Source organism: Paroedura picta, chromosome 4 (assembly GCF_049243985.1).
Source record: "Paroedura picta isolate Pp20150507F chromosome 4, Ppicta_v3.0, whole genome shotgun sequence".
Taxonomy (NCBI): domain Eukaryota; kingdom Metazoa; phylum Chordata; class Lepidosauria; order Squamata; family Gekkonidae; genus Paroedura; species Paroedura picta.
Window position 1 is genome coordinate 123,559,646 of NC_135372.1, and position 20,413 is coordinate 123,580,058.

Consider the following 20,413-nt stretch of genomic DNA (forward strand, 5'->3'; position numbering starts at 1 on the left):
AGTCTCTTTCTCAGCAATGGAAACAGTAAATGATCATTTGGTCGGTTGACTGGCTCCCACGTCTTACTTCTGCAGCCACTTCTCTGAAGGGTTCCTCAGAAGCTTGACAAATATTTCAGGGGTTCCTCCACAGTCAAAATGTTGAAAACAGCTTCCCTAGAGAAAGGGGCTGCTTTGGAAGATGGACTGTGTGGCATTATATCCTGCTTATATCCCCCTTCCCCAACCTCCCCCCCCCCCTCATCAGGCATCAGCCTACTATTACCAGGAATTTCCCCAATCCCGAGCTGGCAACCCTAGAGAATGGAGAAAGAGAGAGTCATGACTTCCTTTGTGAACTCCTGGAAGGTATAGTAGGATGGAATTGTAATAGATTGCCCTTACGCTTTCAAAGTTTTCTTTGGATCTTGTTGGTAATGATTATTTTCTTGTGGGCATTTTAGTCTTTATAGGAAATGAAATTAAGAAAGTACAGCTAGATCTTTAAAAGGAGCACCTGGATTTTCTTAATGTTATTTTGTAATTTACTTTATTGGTTAATTAATTTTGTGCAGCCAAACAGAAAGGTCTCCTTTGTTGTGGTGTGGTCACAAACACAATAATCTGTATCCTTAAGTTCTATTTCTACAGAAACTTTAGATCAATTAATGCGCAGTTTGCTTCAAAACAAAAGAAGAAATCTTGGACAGTAAACGGATTCATTTAAAATTTATCTGGTTCCTATTCAGCCTCAAATCAATAGCACTTCATCTAGGAGATATTGGAGATACTTCAGAGATACTTGTACAATCCTCCAAATTAAGTTTCTCTTGTGCTACTAGGAAGCCAAGTATGGATCCAAATTGAGGCGGAAAAATGAAAGGTAATCACAACAAATGGAATTTAAAATGAGGAAATGTGGAGCCAGGACCATAAAGCACTACGGGTAAAGTGGGAAAACAGTATCAAGATTTTTTTTTTAAGAAACTACTAGCACCCTGTCATTACCGTTTACCCCCCAGCAAGCTGGGTACTCATTTTACCGACCTCGGAAGGATGGAAGGCTGAGTCAACCTTGAGCCGGCTGCTGGGATTGAACTCCCAGCCTCATGGGCAAAGCTTTCAGACAGCTGCCTTACCACTCTGCACCACAAGAGGCTCTTACAAATGGTAATGACTGGGGAAGGCACTGGCAAACCACCCTGTATTGAGTCTGCCATGAAAATGCTAGAGGGCGTCACCCCAAGGGTCAGACATGACTTGGTGCTTGCACAGGGGATACCTTTACCTTTACCTTACTAGCACTCTATTTGGCCCTGGCATACCTAGCCACAGTGATCCATGCAACGGTCACCTCTAGACTGGATTTTTGCAACTTGTTGTACGTGGACCTGCCCTTATCCCTGATTCTCTCCTCACAACAGACACCCTGTGAGGTAGGTGAGGTTGAGAGAGATGAAGAAGAAGATTCGGGTCCTATATGCTGCTTTTCTCTACCCGAAGGAGTCTCAGAGCAGCTTACATTCACCTTCCCTTTCCTCTCCCCACAACAGACACCCTGTGGGGTGGGTGAGGCTGAGAGAGCCCTGATATTACTGCTCAGTCAGAACAGCTTTATCAGCGCTGCGGCCAGCCCAAGGTCACCCAGCTGGTTGCATGTGAGGGAGCGTGGAATCAAACCAGATTAGAAGTCCACACTCCTAATCACTACACCTAGCTCACAAGGTGTCTGTTGTGGGTAGAGGAAGGGAAGGTGATTGTAAGCCAATTTGGGACTCCCTTGGGTAGCGCAAAGTGGGATATAAAACCCACGTTTTCTCCATTTTTGAAGGACCTCATACCACTAGGGGCATCAGCTCACCTGTTCCCTCTGTCTGCTTGGCTGCCAGTTGATAGCAGCATGAGAGGAGACAACCCCACTCATTGGCCCTTCTGCAGGGCTGGCTTGCAGTGGCAGAGCCTGGCTCGCTCCTGGACCCCTTAAATTTACCAGTCTGTCGTTGGGCATGATATCGACTGGGGATCGCTTAGGAATGTGCTATGAGCCAGAACTTCAAATGGATGTTTCTGCCTCGTTGTTCATTAGCTGCACTAGGCCAGCTTTCCACAAAAAGGTAACATCACTGGAAGGCCAGGATTGTAAACACCTGTGAAATTCTCTGTGTGCCATCGATTGTACGAAGATTTTGTTGCTGGCTATATGGGTTTTGTTGCTGGCTATATATATATATCTTGGAATTCTAGGGCCCATAATCTCTATAGATTTTGTTGCTGGCTATATATATATATCTTGGAATTCTAGGGCCCATTCCGCACAAGAACCAATGTTGCCAATTGGTTCCTTAAACTGGAAACGCTATTTTTAAAAGTGCAATTCTGCGTTATGCATACCTGCCTTTGTAGTGGAATCCAGTAGCATTTCAATCGTTTCCCACAGGTTTCCGGTCTCGGCAAAAATCGCTAGAAAGGAAGCGATTTTTTCTGTGCTTTGTCCCGCCCCTGGCCGTCAATTAAACGAATAGCCAATGGGCGGCCGTTATCATGCTCCCAAAAAGCCCCTTTCCCTTTAAGCACAGGTTTTTTAAAAAAAAGAAAAACACACATTGCAACGAATATGCCTTGATTCCTTGATTCAATTCCTCCTAATGTAGAGACCCATCTAGCTGGCAGCTGGTGTGTGAGCTGCCGATTCATCGTTGCCACGCTCCCCCGAGTGAAACCCCCCCCCATGCATGGGCGCGATTTTCGGCCGAAAATAAAGGGAACTTGCAAACGGGGCTGTGTTGTGCTTGGTGACTTGAGGGGAGCTTTAAAGCAGCTCTGTGGAGGGACTGTAGCCGGAGAAGCCTCACTGGGTGAATGAAGGCTCGCTGGTTCGTTGCTTTCTGCTCGCTCCGAGAAAAAAAAATGGTGATCACTTCACCAGAAGTTCAGAGGAGAGAGCCAGGGGGAGGGACTTGGCTGAAACCGCAACAATGGGAGCGCACAGGTCTTTTTCGCTACTGTTGCAGATTGTTTGCAAGAGTGCAGCGCTTTTCGGAGGGTGAATCCACTTTTCTGGATTCCCCTTTAAGCGCTACAATGAATCGCTTTTTGCGGATCGGTTTCAGGAGTGTGGCAGATTGCGTGCGACATCGTGCATAACTGCAAATTAGTAGCGTTTACAATTTGGAAGCCTTTTGCAACATTGAAGTCGTGCGGAATGGCCCTAGGAATTATCATCTGTTGCCAGAGGACGAGATGTTTTACTCAAACTGTGAAGTTTGTTTCCTGGAGAACCTTCAGTAGTAGACTGAGCCAGGATGCAGTCACTTGTACAGTGAAATACATTGGGTCCTTATACCCACCACCGTATCTCGGTTAGTCCTATTGCAGAGCAGCCACGGGGAGTGGAGGGAGACAAAAACCTTGGTTGTGTGAACCGGCCCCATTCTGCTAGAATGAATTACTGTAGAATTCCAGCATATTATCAAGATTCACCTCTCGAACCAAAAAGGGAATCTGGCAGCTTTTAATTCGTCAACTAGTTGGACATGAAAGCTGGGCAGAGGCTTCAGTGAACAGCTGGGCTCAGCAAGCTGTCCAGCACAACTCGGTGGCTTCTTTTAATCTCGGATTGCTATCAGAGCCGTATCTTTTATTGAAGTAATCAAGATCAGCACGACTGCTTATGTAAAGACAGTTCTTCCCAAACTCTTTTCCCGACCGTAATCCCTTCCCCAGCAGCCTTTTCTTCTGATGGGGTGTACAATAATTTTGTCACGGCATGTGTGTTGGGCTTGGCAATATACCTGAGCTCTTTTCCAAGTGAGCTCTGGGCGGTTTGCCACATCTCTAGCCCTTTTTACTGAATTGACTGGAGATACAGAGACTGATTCGGTCACACCATTCTGTCTTGGCCAAATGTTGACAGGCTCCGTCAGTGATAAGTTTGTATTTATTTGGTATGGACAGAGCTCCTGAAATGCAAATTTCCCATGAACGTTATGCATATGGAAAGGATAAAGCAGGGTGCCCAACCCTTGTGAGCCTGTGGGCACCGTTGGAATTCTAATGCAGTGTGGTCGGCACAGCCACAGAATGGCTGCTGTAGGAGGTGGAGCCAGCCACAAAATGGCTGCTCCTGGAGGCGGAGCCAGCCACAAAATGGCTGCTGCAGTTTACTGCCAATCACACAGAGAAGACCCTTCTGCTGTGGTGGCCCCTGCTGCCACACCAACTTTTAAATTATCTGCACAGTCACTCAAATCTCCAATGGCCAATCAGAAGACTTGCTAGGCAAAGGCCAAACCTGTCCCCAACCATTTATTAAAAAAACATTTGACCAGTGCCAGGAAAGGTTCTCAGGCTCCATGGCACACTGTTGGTAACCCCTGGGATAAAGATCTGTGCCAGGCATTATTATGCTATCTCCTCACCCCTGGAAGAGCTCCCTGCCCTACTATGGTTTCTGGCACTTCTTCAGGGACTGCTAAACATGGCTTTAAGCTGCCATCTCCAACAAGGGGGGACTGTTTAAGCTAATATTGCTTAGCAAACGAAATTCCATTTCAGGTACCAGATCCAGGATGCTTGAACAGCCACTGGTTCAGCTGACATCCTGTTTGCAGGTGGTGAGCAAACAGATGATTGCTTGTTTACTGGTTTCATAGCTGTTCAGCGGGCTGTTCCCCTGGATTTTCACAGTACCGTTGGCTCTTCCTGAAGCCATGGTGGTTATTGTCCCTCCCATGGTAGCATAAGGCCTTTTGAAAATTTTAGAGCAGGCAGCCACCAACTCCATTGTGTTGGGCTCTCCTCCTTCTGCCTGTCTTCAGGACAGGTGGGGCAGCTCAGGGTGTGGTGACTGGCCCACCTGCCTTCGTCTATCTCACCCTGTGAAGGGGAGGGGAAGCAGGTGGTGCCAGTTCTACCATATTCCCTTGCCCTGGCTTTGCAGACTGCCCCTTTCCCAGTCAGGCCCCTGCAATAGGGGATTGGGGGAAGTAGATTTTGGGAGTGGAGTCTGTGGGATTTGGGAATGGGGTATAATGCCATAGAGTCCATCTTACAAAGTAGCCATTTTTTCCAACTGAAATTATCTACCCCGGGGGTAGTCAACCTGTGCTCCTCCATAAGTTCATGGACTACAATTCCCATGAGCCCCTGCCAGCAAATACTGGCAGGGGCCCATGGGAATTGTAGTCCATGGACTTCTGGAGCACCACAGCTTGACTACCCCTGATCTACCCTACATTGCAAAAGAGGAAAGGAGGAAGAGCAGGTAAATGCCAGCTGCCCTGCTGTCTCTGGCTTTGCAGCAGCTTTTGGGTGCAGAATAAGCCTCCGCAATGGTGGGTCTGTGCACCTGCCTTTGTGAGGGGGCTGCTGGTGACTGGCCATTGGCCAGCCCTGGTTTTATGCAACATCTGACATTAGAGGATTGCATGAAGGAAAATTATCTTGCTCCTTGCTGGTATTTGTGGCATCTTTCTCTTTCTTCTGTTTGGCTTTTAAAATTTATTCCATATATTTTGATCCTGGTTTTTCGACATACATTGTCTTCCAAAGAGGATCTCATGCTGTTCAGTGCACAATGCTGTCAGCACATGAATGAAAAGAAGAGGGTCTTTTGCGCTGCAGTGATTTCTTAGGGTTTTCTGATTGTGGTGGGAGATTACATGTAGCAGCAGTGGGGCTTTTGTATGGCATGTTTACCTGCATTTTCCCTGCCCTGGTTCCCCAATGGTTGCCTTTTGATTTGGTTTAGTCTTAAATCAGCAGTTGCTAGATTGCACTAGCATTACAATTTCAGAAGGGTAGCCATGTTCTCCAGTGGAAGAGCTAGATTTATGTATTGTAGCATCTTACAATCCAACAGGATTTTCAGAGTATAAGCTTTAGAGGGAATCAAAGGGAGCTCTGTCTCTTGAAAGCTTATAACTTGAAAATCTTTGCAGTGCTACTGGATGTAAATCGATATGATTGTTATCTATTAGGCCCCCTGAATTCCTGATGTAAGTGTGGTGATATGCGTTCTCTCTTTGCAACAGCAGAGGATATAATTTATTTTAAAACACAGAGGACCTAGTCGATCGACTGTAAGGAGGTTATAGCAATAGCTAGTTACGAAGTTATAGCAAGAGAGCGATCTAGCAGTTGCTAATTTAAAAAAATCCTGAAAGCTCCCCCTAGTGGTGCAGGGGAAATGGCTGCTACAGAGAACTGGGGCAAAGGAAATCATGTTGCTGTTGGTGGGACCAGAAAATATCCAGATTTTCCCAACCACATGGCAGCTACCCCAGCTTGGACTTCTCCAAAATCATCACCGTAAAGCAGGCTTAAGAAAGAATGCAGAAAAACTGTGGGGGGAAATGGTAAGATGTACAAATGTACACTTCACAGCAGCTCTCCTTCTGGACCAGTGGGGAAATCGCCTACAACAGTCTCCGACTTACAATGAAAAGCCAAAGGGCTCAAGGGAAAGGGAATGCAGAGAAGAGAGAGGTGATCTGGCATGTCTGGATTTTGTGTGCTGTTACTTGGAAAGGGGGTTGGGATGGCAAGTGTGCTATTCAGTACTTCCTGCCTTTTCTCCTTTCTGGCTCAGCAGACAAAGGAGGTGATGGCATAGAGGCCCATGAAGAAAAGAATTCTATTCCTCCAGCTGTCACACATAGGGAACGAGAGGCTATACTTGGCCCTGAGACACTTTTGCTTCTCAAACTGACCTGCTAATCGCATTGCAGACCAGGATGTCAAATGATACTGCAATTTTCTGGCCAATACACGGGAGTAAAGTGGATGGAATGCTGGAAGATGTGTGGTCATATCTGCAGCACATTTTTAAAAAATCCAACGAGGAGCCACAGGGCTCTGAATGAGATGGAAATTGTGGCATTTCAGAGTTAACTCTTTCCTTCCATGCCATTTTCTGCCCTTAAACAGCTCCCCACCTTTTTTTCTCTTTTCTTTTTTTGCCATCTAGTCACAACCAACTTATGATGACCCTGTAGGGTTTTCAAGGCAAGAGACAATCAGAGATGCTTTGCCATGGCCTGTGTAACAACCTTGGTATTCCTCAGTCACTCATTCAAAGAGCAGCCTAGCCTGGGCTCTCCAGGTCTGTTTCCGCACTGGAAGCTTTTTGCTGGGCTGCGGGCTGGAGTTTGAGCTGGGGCAGGTTGTACCGCCTCTTTCTGCTCCCACACAGGGGAGCATTTGGGCCAGTACACCTGGTCCGGCCTGGATAGGAGCTCCCGCACAGGAGCTGGGGCAGCGACGTTCCCAGTGCGGAAAACGGTCAAGTCAGACCTCCTGCTATTTAAACAGTGACTATTTGCACTGAAAAGGAAACAGGTTAATTGCCTGCATGTTCCTCACAAGAGGGCACATAACAGCCCCAGAAGATAGTTATTTGAGGTCAGTAAAATAGCATTGGGGGCGTCCTAAACTTCCCCACCCACTGCTGCTATTTAGCAGTTTTGTTTTGTTTTAATGTGCCAGATCTTCCAAATCAAAGTGTCCATTGTCTTCTCTAGGTTGTGGCAGGACTGCAGTCAGGGAGAGTCATTATCTCACCTGATATGGGATGCATCAGTGTCCTACACAAAGGAATAGTGTGTTCTAATGTCAGGGCACACTTTAAAGAGAGCCCAGCCACTGTAATTCATTAAAAGAATGTGCAGCCTTTGTCAGCAGTAACGGTCTAAAGTATTGCATGTCAGCCGAAACTTCAGTTCCTCTGACGTCAGACCAAGCAATTAGTGCTAATGGTACTTGTTACATATTCATTATATACCATAATGTATTCTAAGAAACAAGGAACTGTGAGAGTGGATAATGAAAAAAAAGGAAAAGCAAGTGGATGGATTTTTAAAGGCTCGTCCTTCAGGAAAGGGAATTTTGTGGTATCAAATTATTCATTCTGGTTTGTTTTAGCTAGACATGGGAACGGATTCTTCCTTGTAATTCAGTCAGCGTAGATAAACCATTGTGAAATTACTTTTAGACTGTTCATATTTTCAGGGATGATTAGGGTCACCAGCTCTGGGTTGGGAAGTACCTGGAGGCTTTGGGGTTGGAACTGGGAGTGGGTGGAATTTAGGGTGGGGAGGGACCTCAGTGGAGTATAATGCTATGGAGTCCACCCTCCAAGCAGCCATTTTCTCCAGGGGAGCTGATCTCTGTCTCTTGGAAATGAGCTGTAAAACCAAGGGATTCCTATGTCCCACCTGGGGACTTTGTCCAGTAAACTACATGGACTTCTTTGTTTATCAAGATTTCTTACATATCAGGATTAACACATAGCTGCTTAGTAAGTTTTTTCTCCCTGATCTGAATTAACGTAATCATTGATAAAGTTGCAGCCTAGATTGGCAGAATAACTAACCATATCCAAACGTAGAGTAGAAAAGAAAAACAAAACAAAAATCATACAAGTAACTACTCTACTAGTGTTTGCAACCAAATTCTCCCCACTTACCTCCAACAAACAGAATGTCATTTATATTGCTTTAGGATGCTTAGGGCTGATCCTGCATTGAGCAGGGGGTTGGACTAGATGGCCTGTATGGCCCCTTCCAACTCTATGATTCTATGATTCGATGATATCTGATAGTGACAGATGGCTTCTATCTGCAGACACCTAAATCTACAGATTAGGACCATATCAATGCTAAAAAGATTTTTCTGCACATTTTCTCCAGGTTCGCAGAAAAATCTGAAAAGTAAAAAAAAAAAACAACATATATTGGGGGTTTAAATTCCTTCCAAATTAAAATCCAATCTGGGCCCAGCCACCAAGATGGAGTACTGCCGAAGCTGCTCCAGGCTCAGCTGTCACAGCATACCAGGTATGGCTCCTTGCCTAGCGGCAGTGGATGCCAGAAGAAAATCTGGGCTCCAGAAATGGCTGCTGGAGCAAAGAACTCTGGGGGAATTCTAAGCCTGGCTGTGGGAGCAGAGAACACCAGGAGAAACTCTGGGCTCAGAGATGCTCCTAAACTCTATTGCCATTGCTGCAGAATTTAAGGCAGGTGGTGGTGGAGTTTAAGACAGGTGGTGGGGGCTTAGAGTCACGGGGGGGGGGGGGGAGAAATGGGATTTCTCCCCATCAGTCTTGCATGCCTCCCATATGTGAGAAACTAAGATCTAACAAGGGGGGGGGGAAATATATAGATTTTCAGATTCTGCATAAAGTCTTTGTATCTGTCTGTGGCCTGTGTCTTACCATCCACTCAGCAAAATCTGAAGCCTTTCTACTGACTGAGAGTCATTCCTCCAGCTTAAAATGGCTATTTTTCCAACAGATATAAACAGGAGTGAACAATGCTGGGTTTGATAGACTAATGGTCAGAAAACTTCATTTGTTCATATTCTTTCTTATAAACTCAGATGGTGATTCAGCATCCCTTACAAACTTCCCAAAGGAAGGTTAAGCCTACTTGCATACTCCGGACTTTAGCTTTACTCATAGCTAAACACTCAGACAATCCTTTCACCATAAGCAAAATGACACGGGATCTCTTTGACTCCTTTTGTTGTTATTGCATCAGTACGTGTGAATTCCTGATTCTTGCATATTATAGTCTCTAGATGTCTAAGTGTTGCTGGAAAGTCCCCTTGTGAAGCTTATTGTTTGTCCCATTGATTGCCTAATCTCTTTCTCTTCTTCTCTCTCTCTCTCTCCCTCTCTTCTCCCTCTCCCCTCTTACTACTCTCTTGGCTTTAGAAGATGGGAGGAAACTCAAAGGTGCAATCCAGCGAAGCACAGAAACTGGTCTGGCTGTTGAGATGCCAAGCCGAACCATTCGACAAGCCAGCCATGAATCCATTGAGGACAGTATGAACAGCTACGGATCTGAAGGAAAGTAAGTCACTGGTGGCTGCTGTTTTTCCCTCTAGACCAGGGTTGGCCAAGCTGGATCTCCAAATGTCCATGGACTACAATTATAATGGTAACTGTAGTCCATGGACATCTGGAGAGCCACAGTTTGGCCACCCCTGCTGTAGACCCACTAAATGTTTTCCTCTAGTTGTTGTCCAACATTATACCTTCAGGGAAACAGTTTCCACACCACTCTGCTTACCAAGGAAACACACTGCAGAAGATTCTTGGTTATGTTATAGGAAACATGGGTTTTGACCAGGCCTTTTAGATCTCAGCATTACCCTGACTGAATTTAATTTAATGTGACTTACAGCCTGACCAAAGGTGATGGTGGTGAATGATTTTTGTTCTCATTCACACATGAAACAAGGGTGTTACCTGGGGCTATTATGCAAGTCTCGGCAATCCAGTTTTTCTTATTAGCACGCAGAGTTAAACTCTGCAATTTGGAGGAGAAAGTCCAAGAAAGAAGATGGGTGCAGAGGGCAGGAACAAATGAGAACCAGATGAGGATTAAAGAGATACTGCTTCAAATTGAAATTAAACTGTGAGTGCAGACAGGACCTAGGATTGTAATGAGGGTAAAATGAGCTGCTTCTGAGGTCCTTGAGAGGAATGGTACAATAATAGTCTGTTGCTCAGTTCTGAGGTCAGAAAGGGGAGGAAAATGCATGGAAAAACTGAGTGTGGGTGGAAAAGAGAATTCAACTCCCCCTTCCTGCTTTATATACCATCTTCAGACACTGAGTCATGGCCCCTCCCACTGAGTAATCTGTGGCGAACCTTTCTGCAGGAAGTGACGATGCCAAATACCCCGTCCCCTTCCTTCAATTTCCTGTCAGACTGCTCTGAGGAACATGGGGGGGGGGGGGGTAGCAAGCTGGGAGTTCTTGCATTACAGTCAAAGACCTGGTCACCCTAGCAACCTCTTTGGGCAGTCATCTTCCTGATAGTCTAGCCCAGGGGTAGCCAAACTGCGGCCCTCCAGATGTCCACGGACGACAATTCCAAGAGCCCCTGCCAGCTGGCAGGGGCTCATGGGAATTGTAGTCCATGGACATCTGGAGGGCCGCAGTTTGGCTACCCCTGGTCTAGCCATTTCACTAGCCCCTGTATCCAGGACTGTGGGAGAAATGTGGCAAGGAGAAATGGTATCAGTGCCACTTCTGGCTGAAAACCTGGATATGTGACCTCAGCATGTCAGGCAATGCTCTTGAATTCCTCCAAAACTCTGTGGGAATAACATACGTTATAATTTCCGAAGGGGAGATTCCAGAGCATTCCCAATGTATGTTGGCAGCGTTTGAATATGAAAAGGAGCAGAGCACCCGGATGCTTAAAGAATAAAATAGTTTATATTGTGAAGAGAAATATCTATGTATAGAAAGAGGAGAGAGAAGACCCAACTAACTGTTCTAACTGTTATCTGCAGTCATTCTGCAACTACTGTTCTGGAGGCAAGCAGGGAGGATGTGTGCTCAAAGGAATAGAAGGTCTCTTCTTGAGTCAGTCAGGAGATTGGAGAAGATTATTTGAAAATCATCCTAACTGTGCTGCATATACAAGTCCTCCAATGCCCCCTGCAGGACGTAGTTTATATTCTGCCCAGTCATCCACACTGAAGATCTTGCTTATTCCAACAATGTGAAGATGTCCCGTCTGGATTTTCACCTAGAAGTTATGTCATTGAATAGCACAATGGCTTTTCTGCCCTTGGCTCCACTTCCAAAGCTCCTGGAGGGGCCAGGCAGTGGCCTGACAACCCTAGCATATATGGAAGCTATACATGCATGGAAAATATGTTGATTTATCATTGTGGCCACACATATCAGGATGATCAGGTACAATACATACTTCTGAAGCATCATAATGGAACATCTGCAAATGGCTAATCTGAAACTGACTTACTTTGCTATGTACTAGTTTTGAGTACAGGCCATAGAAAATGGGAGAGTGGAGGTCGGAGGACCCCCTACAGAGCAAAACAACCCAGTTCACTGACTGGGCCAGTGTGCTCTGCAGGAGCCTTGCCACCCTTCACCCCTGGCTCCTGCAGAGCAAGGAGTACCAGACAGTGAGCTGAGCTGGACAACCCCCCTCAGCTCTCCCTATGGCCAGAAGGCTTGGGTGCACTGCATGGCCACTGCAGAGCAAAGCCAGACAGCCTTCCCTGCCCTCCCACTGGCCATGAGTCCATGGCGTGTGGCACGGCAAAGTGCACTGGAGCATGGCTTATCTCCAGCTGGATCTTGTTCTCAGGCCAAGTGCCGGGAAGTGGCACGGAGGAGAAGGAGAAGGGGGGCAGGGGAGAGACTCTGATTGGCCCTCAGTCAGGGACTGCCCTCACCCTATGGGGAGAATGTTCCCCAGTAAGGGCCAGTCAGAGACTAATGTCGTCAGAAGGATGGTCATCTTTTTATGCAGTATGATGTACAAAGTGTCTACTGCTCTGGTTTTTGGAACAGCCATAGTATTGCTCATTTTATTTCTGTATTTGGCAAACGTACATGATTGGCCCAACAATTGGATTGGAACATTTTCCCAAGTACAGGCCCTGCTTATTTAATATATAAATAAATTGGCTGGCTAGCCGTTCTGCTGAATCTGGAATGGGCTTCAGTGCACATTGTATCAAGATAATGGAGAATAGAACAGGCAGAAAAATACCAGGTGAAGCTTACTGCATTATTGGCTCTGCCTACAGAGGGAAACTTTTACCCCTTACATTTCTGCCTGTCCTGCTGATGTTAAATATACAGGATCTTTGGGGAGGAAAACTGTCAGACCTCCAGACACTGTGCTTGTGAACATCTAAAACTGCCTTATACCAAGCCAGAACAACAGAGGGCCAGAATTTGACCCTGAAGTCCTGTAATTCTAGTTATATGATTGTATCCAAAACTGTTTTAGTGGGCTGGGCTGACGTAATAGAAGTAAGAAGAGGTGGTCACATCTCGGCCACAGCCGCCCAATGCCGAGGACTGGCACTAAATGTACAAAGCCTTCCTTGCGTGAACTGCACTCGCTGTTCCATTTCCATGAAAAGGAATTATTGACATTTGCATGGTGCTGTTCTGAGAAATGTCACTTCCCCACCCCCCACCCCCAAGTTTTCGTGCTTTAGTAATCTTTCTTCATCCGAGACTGCACTTGGGAACGAAGGATAAGGCAATGATTGTATTAAAATAACCTTTGGCGAAACTGGGATGAAAAACCTCAGTTGTTTTTTGAAAACATAATCTATTTTGCTGTGAAAGTTGAGCCACGGTTCCCCCCCCCCCCTCTGCCAGCAATGTATTCACTGTAAATCTCCCCAGGACTGAGAGGCTGGTCGCAATCCCCAGAGCCATTTAATGAAGTCTAAGCCCCAAAGCAGTGAAAGAGATAATCCAAGATTCCTGAGTGCTAAATTGCTCAAAATCACCGATCTTTCTTTGCACACACACTCACCTTGCTTGACTAGCACAGTGTCTTGAAGACGAATTCAGTGACCAGAGACGTAAAAGGTGGGACTAGCTTTCTTCACAGCATAATCTTACTTGGAAAGCTTTCCATTGCCTTGCCCTCCCTGTCTCTCTGTTCCCATCCTCCATCACTTTCAGCTATACAAACATTTGCTGCCATCTCAAACAAATCCATGAGCCTCTTGTGGCACAGAGTGGTAAGGCAGTGACATGCTGTCTGAAAGCTCTGCCCATGAAGTTGGGAGTTCGATCCCAGCAGCCAGCTCAAGGTTGACTCAGCCTTCCATCCTTCCGAGGTCGGTAAAATGAGTACCCAGCTTGCTGGGAGGTAAAACGGTAATGACTGGGGAAGGCACTGGCAAACCACCCTGTTTTGAGTCTGCCATGAAAACACTAGAGGGTGTCACCCCAGACATGACTCGGTGCTTGCACAGGGGATACCTTTACCTTTACCAAACAAATCCACTCTTTAACACCTGGCTGCCTCTTAAGCTTGGACCTGACCCCCCCTCCCCCCCCAGGCCAGAATATCTACAGGGAGAGAGAGTGGCAGAGCAGCTTCTCAGCAGAGAAGGTCCCAGGTTCAATCCCCAGCATCTCCAGACAAAAGAATCAGGGAGCAGGTGATGTGAAAGAGACCCTGGAGAGCAACAATGGAAAAATGCCCATATCTCAGCAGCATCATGTGTTAATCAGGCTTCAGCCTAAACAAGAGAAGTAGAACAAGAGAAGTAGGAGTGCAGACTTTTAATCTGGCATGCCGGGTTTGATGCTGCACTCCCCCACATGCAGCCAGCTGGGAGACCTTGGGCTCGCCACAGCACTGATAAAACTGTTCTGACCGGGCAGTGATATCAGGGCTCTCTCAGCCTCACCCACCTCACAGGGTGTCTGTTGTGGGGAGGGGAAAGGGAAGGCGACTGTAAGCCGCTTTGAGCCTCCTTCGGGTAGAGAAAAGCGGCATATAAGAACCAACTCTTATTATTATTATTATTCTCGAACAAACTTATATTCTTTCCTTCTTGATTCCTGCTTCACTCTCTCTCCCACTGATATCTCTCCCTTCTGGTAGAACTTATATTGTAAACTACTCAGGGCAAGGACCTGTCTTTTTATAAAGTACTCTATAAAGTACTAGTTTTTAAAGAAATGGTAGGAGAATTGAAAGGATTTGTGCAGATGATAAGTTGGGGGAAATCTTTCTTAAGCGCACTACATTTTCAAGAACACTTGTAAATGTTGGGCTTTTTTTAAAGTTTGTTTTACTCGTGCTTCTTCTGAATCCTTGGATAGTTCTCTAATAAAACTGGATTTTGCGTTGCAAATTAAAAAGGAAAGCCAGTTCTCCAATAAGAACTGGGATTCTTGATACCTTCATAACAAAGAGGAGGGAAGTAGGAGCTGAGAGAAAGGAGCTGGGGGGGGGGGTGTACTTTGCAGAATATATGATTTATGTATGGAATGTGGTACCGGCCATGGCTTTGATAGCTTTAAGAAGGGATTAGACACATAGACACTTCCATGGCTATTAGCCATGTCAACTATTTATTTATTTATCATACTTATACTAAATAGAACCTTCAAGTTTAGAGATTGTGCACTTCCAAACATCTCTTGCTGGGGAACAGGAAGAGGTTTTGAATTCTACCCCCTGCTTGTAGACCTTCTGAGAGCTTCTAATTGCCTGCTGAGGGAGACAGTGGGGACTAGATGAATCTTCAGCCGATTCAGCAGGGCTTCTCTGCAGTTTTTACATTACCTGCAGTTCCTGGCTTCCATTACGATCAATGGGCAACCCCAGGACTTAAGACTCAACTTTTTCAGAGAGAGCATCTTTTCATTAGTTTGCTGACAAGGAGGTGGTAGATGAGCAACTTTCCATAATGCGGCTACTCATGGTGCCAGAGTACTCATGGTGCCCCACAACAAACCCCACGTGGGGTGGTCAATGAGAGGAGGATGGGTGGCAGGGCCTTTCCTGGTTACTTGGTTCCCACTAGTGGTTGGTGGGAATGGTCTGGAACTAGGCAAAGATACTTTTTGGATGGTACAACAGGGCCCTTTCTAGAAGTGGCTCCTCAACAATTTTCTCCTTATGATGTAGAGGCAATGTTTGTTGTATTTTTAAATAAATGGAAGAATGCTAATTCTTGCTTATCTCTTCGTTGTAATCCATATACATCTGGAGAACCAGTTCAGCCACCCCTACTGTGAACCATCAGGCTTCCTGACTCCAGTTGACGTCATCTTGATTGTGTTTTGCTGAGCTGTTGTGAATTTTATAAACCACTCTGTAGATTACTCTTGATTAAAGGAAGGCATAAAACCCCAAATCTTTGACATAAATTAAACAGAATATAATTCAGGAGAGAGTGCCTCCAATTTTTATTCTGCTTGGATCCAGTCAATGCATTAGTGTAGACAATCTCAGCATAGCATTGTGTTGGGAATCTATTTTAAGGTGCAATTGACATCAGAAACTATGTATACTGTATGCTCCATATCATCATTTTGCCGTTTCCAGGAAGTGATTTTAAATGACAGTTGGGTTGCATGCATATCCCACGTTCTAAGGCGGAATTTTAGCAGAAGAAACAGGTTTTGAAGCAGCAGAATCACAAACATTGATTGGTCGTTTGAGGATTCACTATCGCAGCATAGGTTCCGAAGTTTAGCTTTGTCTCCAGGTGTTCCTGGTGTCTCTTTTGCACTATACAAGCAGCGGCTGCTTTAATGAAGTTTTACATAATTTCCCCTGGCAACTGGTTGTCTTGGAAAGGTTGACATTAGCACAAATGATCCCAGAAGAAAATATTGAGAGCTGCCACAGTTCATAATATGTAATTCCTGGTGGCTTTCTCATTTCTGCTGACTGCTACTGCGATGATAAGGTTATAGAATGCTTAAGGTGACTTTCTCATCTTAGAATGTCTCAGCAGGCAGAGACTGCGGGAGGTACAGATGCGTCCTCATGTGATTGGGGGGGGGGGGGCAAAACTATGTCCTGCTATGACATATTGCCAATGTGCCGCGCTTCCCCTTTTCCGTTTTTATTGCAGCTTTTAAAACAAAATGTTCTGATGCTCATTCCCTAGAGGCTGGTACCTTGGGAGAATGTGAGCAGGATTCTTCACTCTGTTAGAAACACATCATGAAAGGCTTCAGAGCCACCTGCAGCTTTGCTAGTTTCCTGCCAAGCCAAGACACCCTCATCAGTTTGCAGGGTCCATACAGATGTACATGGTGCTGTTCGGTCACAATTGACTTATGACAACCCCAGTAAGGGCTTTCAAGTAGAGTGAGAAGCAGAGGTGGTTTGCCATTGCCTTATCCTGCCGAGTCTTCCTTGGAGGTCTCCCATCCAAGACTAACCCTGCCTAGCTTGTGAAATACGATGCAATGGGGCTGTGACCATGCCGTCTTCCCTCTCTGTGTGGTTGATGCAAATTATTGCAGGTCACGTGTCCTCCTATTCTACTGCTTTACCAGAAGGCCACTACTCAGGTCTGTGGGAAGGGGCCATTGAGGAATCTGACTGGTCTGTCCTCCATTTGGAGTTGGTTTGTTTTTAAATTCAGAAATTAAGCCAATCAGCTTTGCTGGTACGGTGCTTCTGCTCAGCAGAATGGCCCTCTGGGAAATCAACACACTCAGTCGCTGGGCCCTGGCCATTCCTCAGCCAAATGTGAATGGCCATTAAAGCACTGTATGATACACTCCCTAATATAAGAATTCATCAAGTCGCTTTTAGGTGGAACAACACCTTAGGGAAGAAAAGATGAGGTTCCTCATCCCCAAAATAACAAATTATTTTGTTAGCTGCTTATAGCAAGTGCAGTATTTGACCACAGCAAGGATATTATAAATACTTTACATACATAATATACAAATAGAATATAGGCTCAATTTTCCCTTCTCTTTTTCTCCTCCTTCAAGCATGGTAACCCCCTACAAACAAATGCATTGGCTGCCATATTCATTTTCCTAGCTAAGGTATTTAACCCTAAATGACTTAGTAAGAAGGTGTGCTGAGATGATCCATAGGCCCCATTCACTTGGCAGCAGACATGCGCAGGAACACCCATGGGCTCGCAACTGGGGCATTGTTCTGAGAAACTGGTGGCCCAGGAATGCCTGAGAACAAGGAAGCTATTCTTCTGCAGCTGGGGAAGGGACGACTGGGAGTGCATTTAGCCGTCCATATTACGTAATGTCAGAAACAGTCAGGGCTAATCCACTTTAAGGAGTGGACATGATGAAGAAATAGCCCATTAATCTAATTGTGAAAGATGATTTGCTCCATTTATTCTGTGGGGTGATCAGCCCATCATCTCCGCGCCAATGAATTAGGGGATATGTCAGCTCTTGAGCCATTGCAGCAGGATAATGAATGTGTTAATGTACATCAGGCAGATTATTGGCGATCCTTTCTGCAGAAGCCCCATTCTCCCATCATTAGTGCTTTATTTACAGACACTGCCCTCTAGCAAAAGTCCTCATCTCACAGGGGTAAGAATTGGTAATATCTATTACAGAGCTCTCCTTAAGCTAACACGTACAGAGATCTAGATTTGATTCAGTTTCTCACAAGTTGTCAGGCAAAGGATAATCAGAAGTGTTATGGACCCTACAGCAAATTTTGAAAATGAGGGCCATTGATCTTGGTATCAGCCATGGCTTTCATGTGCTTCCAATGTATGCTCCTCAGTGTCCCTGGGTGCAAACTGGCACCTTTGTTTTTACTCGCTGCACTGGCATTCAACTTGCTAAGAAGAAGAAGTGGAGTTGGTTCTTATATGCTACTTTTCTCTACCTGAGGGAGTCTCAAAGTGGCTTACAGTCACCTTCCCATTCCTCTTCCGAAAACAGACACGCTGTGAGGGAGGTGAGGCTGAGAGAGCCCTGATATCACTGCTCAGTCAGAACAGCTCTACCAGTGCTGTGGCAAGTCCAAGGTAACCCAGCCAGCTACATGTGGGGGTGCAGGGAATCAAACCCAATTCACCAAATTAGAAGCCCACACTCCCAACTGCTACACCAAGCTGCCATTCCTAGGAAAAGTCATTGAGAGAGCAATAGCAGCTCAACCTAGCTCTTCTTAGATAACTCATGTGTTCTGTCCCTTTTTATCTGGTTTCATGCCAGCCTATGGGACAGAGATGGCCCTTCTGGCTGTAGTGGAGCACCTTCATCTGATTATAGACAAGGGCTATACTTCTGGGTTGTGCCTATTGAGATGATGGGAGGCAGAAGTAGGCACCAGGGTATGTGCTTTGGACCGGATTAAACTGTTCTTCGCAGATTGGACTCAATCTGCCATTGGAAACCACATCATCAATGTAGAAGCTGTCTTGTGGGCTTCCACCGGGCACAGTCTTATTCCCCACATTATTCATCCTTTATTTTAAGCCTTTAGGGGAAATCATTCATATGAATTGGATGATATTGATATGTAGATGACACTCAGTTACACAGGTTTCTATCCATACTGGCTGCAGATGCGGTAGAGTTGTTGCTTGACTGCTACCTTGGAGAGCCAGTTTGGTGTGGAGAGCCGGTTTGGTATCATTGTTAGGAGTGTGGATTTCTAATCTGGCGAGCCGGGTTTGATTCTGCGCTCCCCTGCATGCAGCCAGCTGGGTGACCTTGGGTTCACCACAGCACTGATAAAGCTGTTCTGACCTAGCAGTAATATCAGGTCTCTCTCAGCCTCACCTACCTCACAGGGTGTCTGTTGTGGGGAGAGGAAAGGGAAGGCGACTGTAAGCTGCTTTGAGATGCCCTCAGATAGAGAAAAGTGGCATATAAGAACCAACTCTTCTTCTTCTTCAGTAATATCAGGGCTCTGTCAGCCTCACCTCCCTCATAGGGTGTCTGTTGTGGGAAGAGGAAAGGGAAGGCGATTGTAAGCTGCTTTGAGATGCCTTCAGGTAGAGAAAAGCGGCATATAAGAACCAACTCTTCTTCTTCTTTCCTCTCCTGCCCTGCCATAGCAACATGAATGGGTGGGAAGTGTGCAGCGATAGATCTGTGGGAATGTGGCATTTAGGAGACTGGGAAGCGAACGCTGCGAAGTCTTCAGGCTCTTGGTGAAATTTAAACATTGGCACTCTACGGCAGTGTTTGGCATGCAAGATCTCCGAAGCAATTTAAAAATAGATTTGAAAAGAGGTCACCAACTCCACATGGACAAGAAAAGAAATTAATGATACGTTTGCCTAAACTTAGCCGCATGGAGATACAGTTTGCATACTAATGCATTACAGCTGGCAGGTTGGAACGGAACAGCTCCCACTTGGGATTTTCTTCGGCGCATTCTTCACTGAAAGCCGTTTCCATTCATTAGCTCTCTGAGCCACCGTTATTCCAAAATGAGATTCAAAAGCAGGTCAAGTGTATGGAACATCCCAAATAGCTCAGCTTAGGCTGGGCTCATGAGAGCCCAGCAAGGTTGGCCATGGACAGTATTTGACCACCAGGAAGAGGAAGACAACCACCTCTCCTCATCTCTTTGCTAGGAGCAAGCAGAGACGACCCGTCAGCCGAAGATGAATGAACAGAAAGAAATTTCCAAGCTGGCGATGGCAAAAAGCTTTATTCGGAACGAGTTCCTAGGTATAAAACCTCGTTTTCGTATTTTACTTCCTCAGTAAACTTATTTCTTAACTGTTTTTTTTTTCCAGGGATACAAACAAAGTCTTCAACCCACTACATAATTCTTATATTTTATATACCTTATTCTTTATATTTCAAGCCATATAATTTGGGTCTATTAGTATCAAAGGTCCATAAAGGTAACTATCTTATAAATGGTCCTTTATGGACCTTTGATACTAATAGACCCAAATTATATGGCTTAAAATATAACGTATATATAAGAATTAGGTAGTGGCTTGAAGACTTTGTTTGCATCTCTTAGCTAGAGCATACTGTGGATAGGGTCACCATAACTTGGTTGCAGCTTGACAGCAGATTTTTCTTCAAGTATAAGGGTGAATTATTATCTGAGGGATCGCATCTCCCAATATGTTACCCGAAAAATGCTGTTGTTCAGCAAGTACCAATTTGCCAGCAATTCCTGGCCCCAGAGTGATCTGGC

At 45.5% G+C, this 20,413-nt stretch overlaps 1 protein-coding gene and 1 long non-coding RNA gene across 3 annotated transcripts in view; one reads left to right on the forward strand and one right to left on the reverse strand.

Annotated features, from left to right (window-relative positions):
* Positions 1-20,413, forward strand: part of RIMS4 (regulating synaptic membrane exocytosis 4) — a 95,887-nt gene that overhangs the window by 54,091 nt on the left and 21,383 nt on the right. Inside the window, exon 2 of one of the 2 annotated variants that reach the window (XM_077335490.1) lies at positions 9,692-9,830. In XM_077335490.1, coding sequence (XP_077191605.1) covers positions 9,692-9,830 — 139 coding nt within the window. The remainder of the gene's footprint in view (positions 1-9,691; positions 9,831-20,413) is intronic. The other variant, XM_077335491.1, reaches the window with a different exon arrangement.
* The window catches only part of LOC143836321 (uncharacterized), a 48,722-nt gene that overhangs the window by 21,813 nt on the left and 6,496 nt on the right, over positions 1-20,413 (reverse strand). The gene's annotated exons all lie outside the window — the stretch shown is intronic.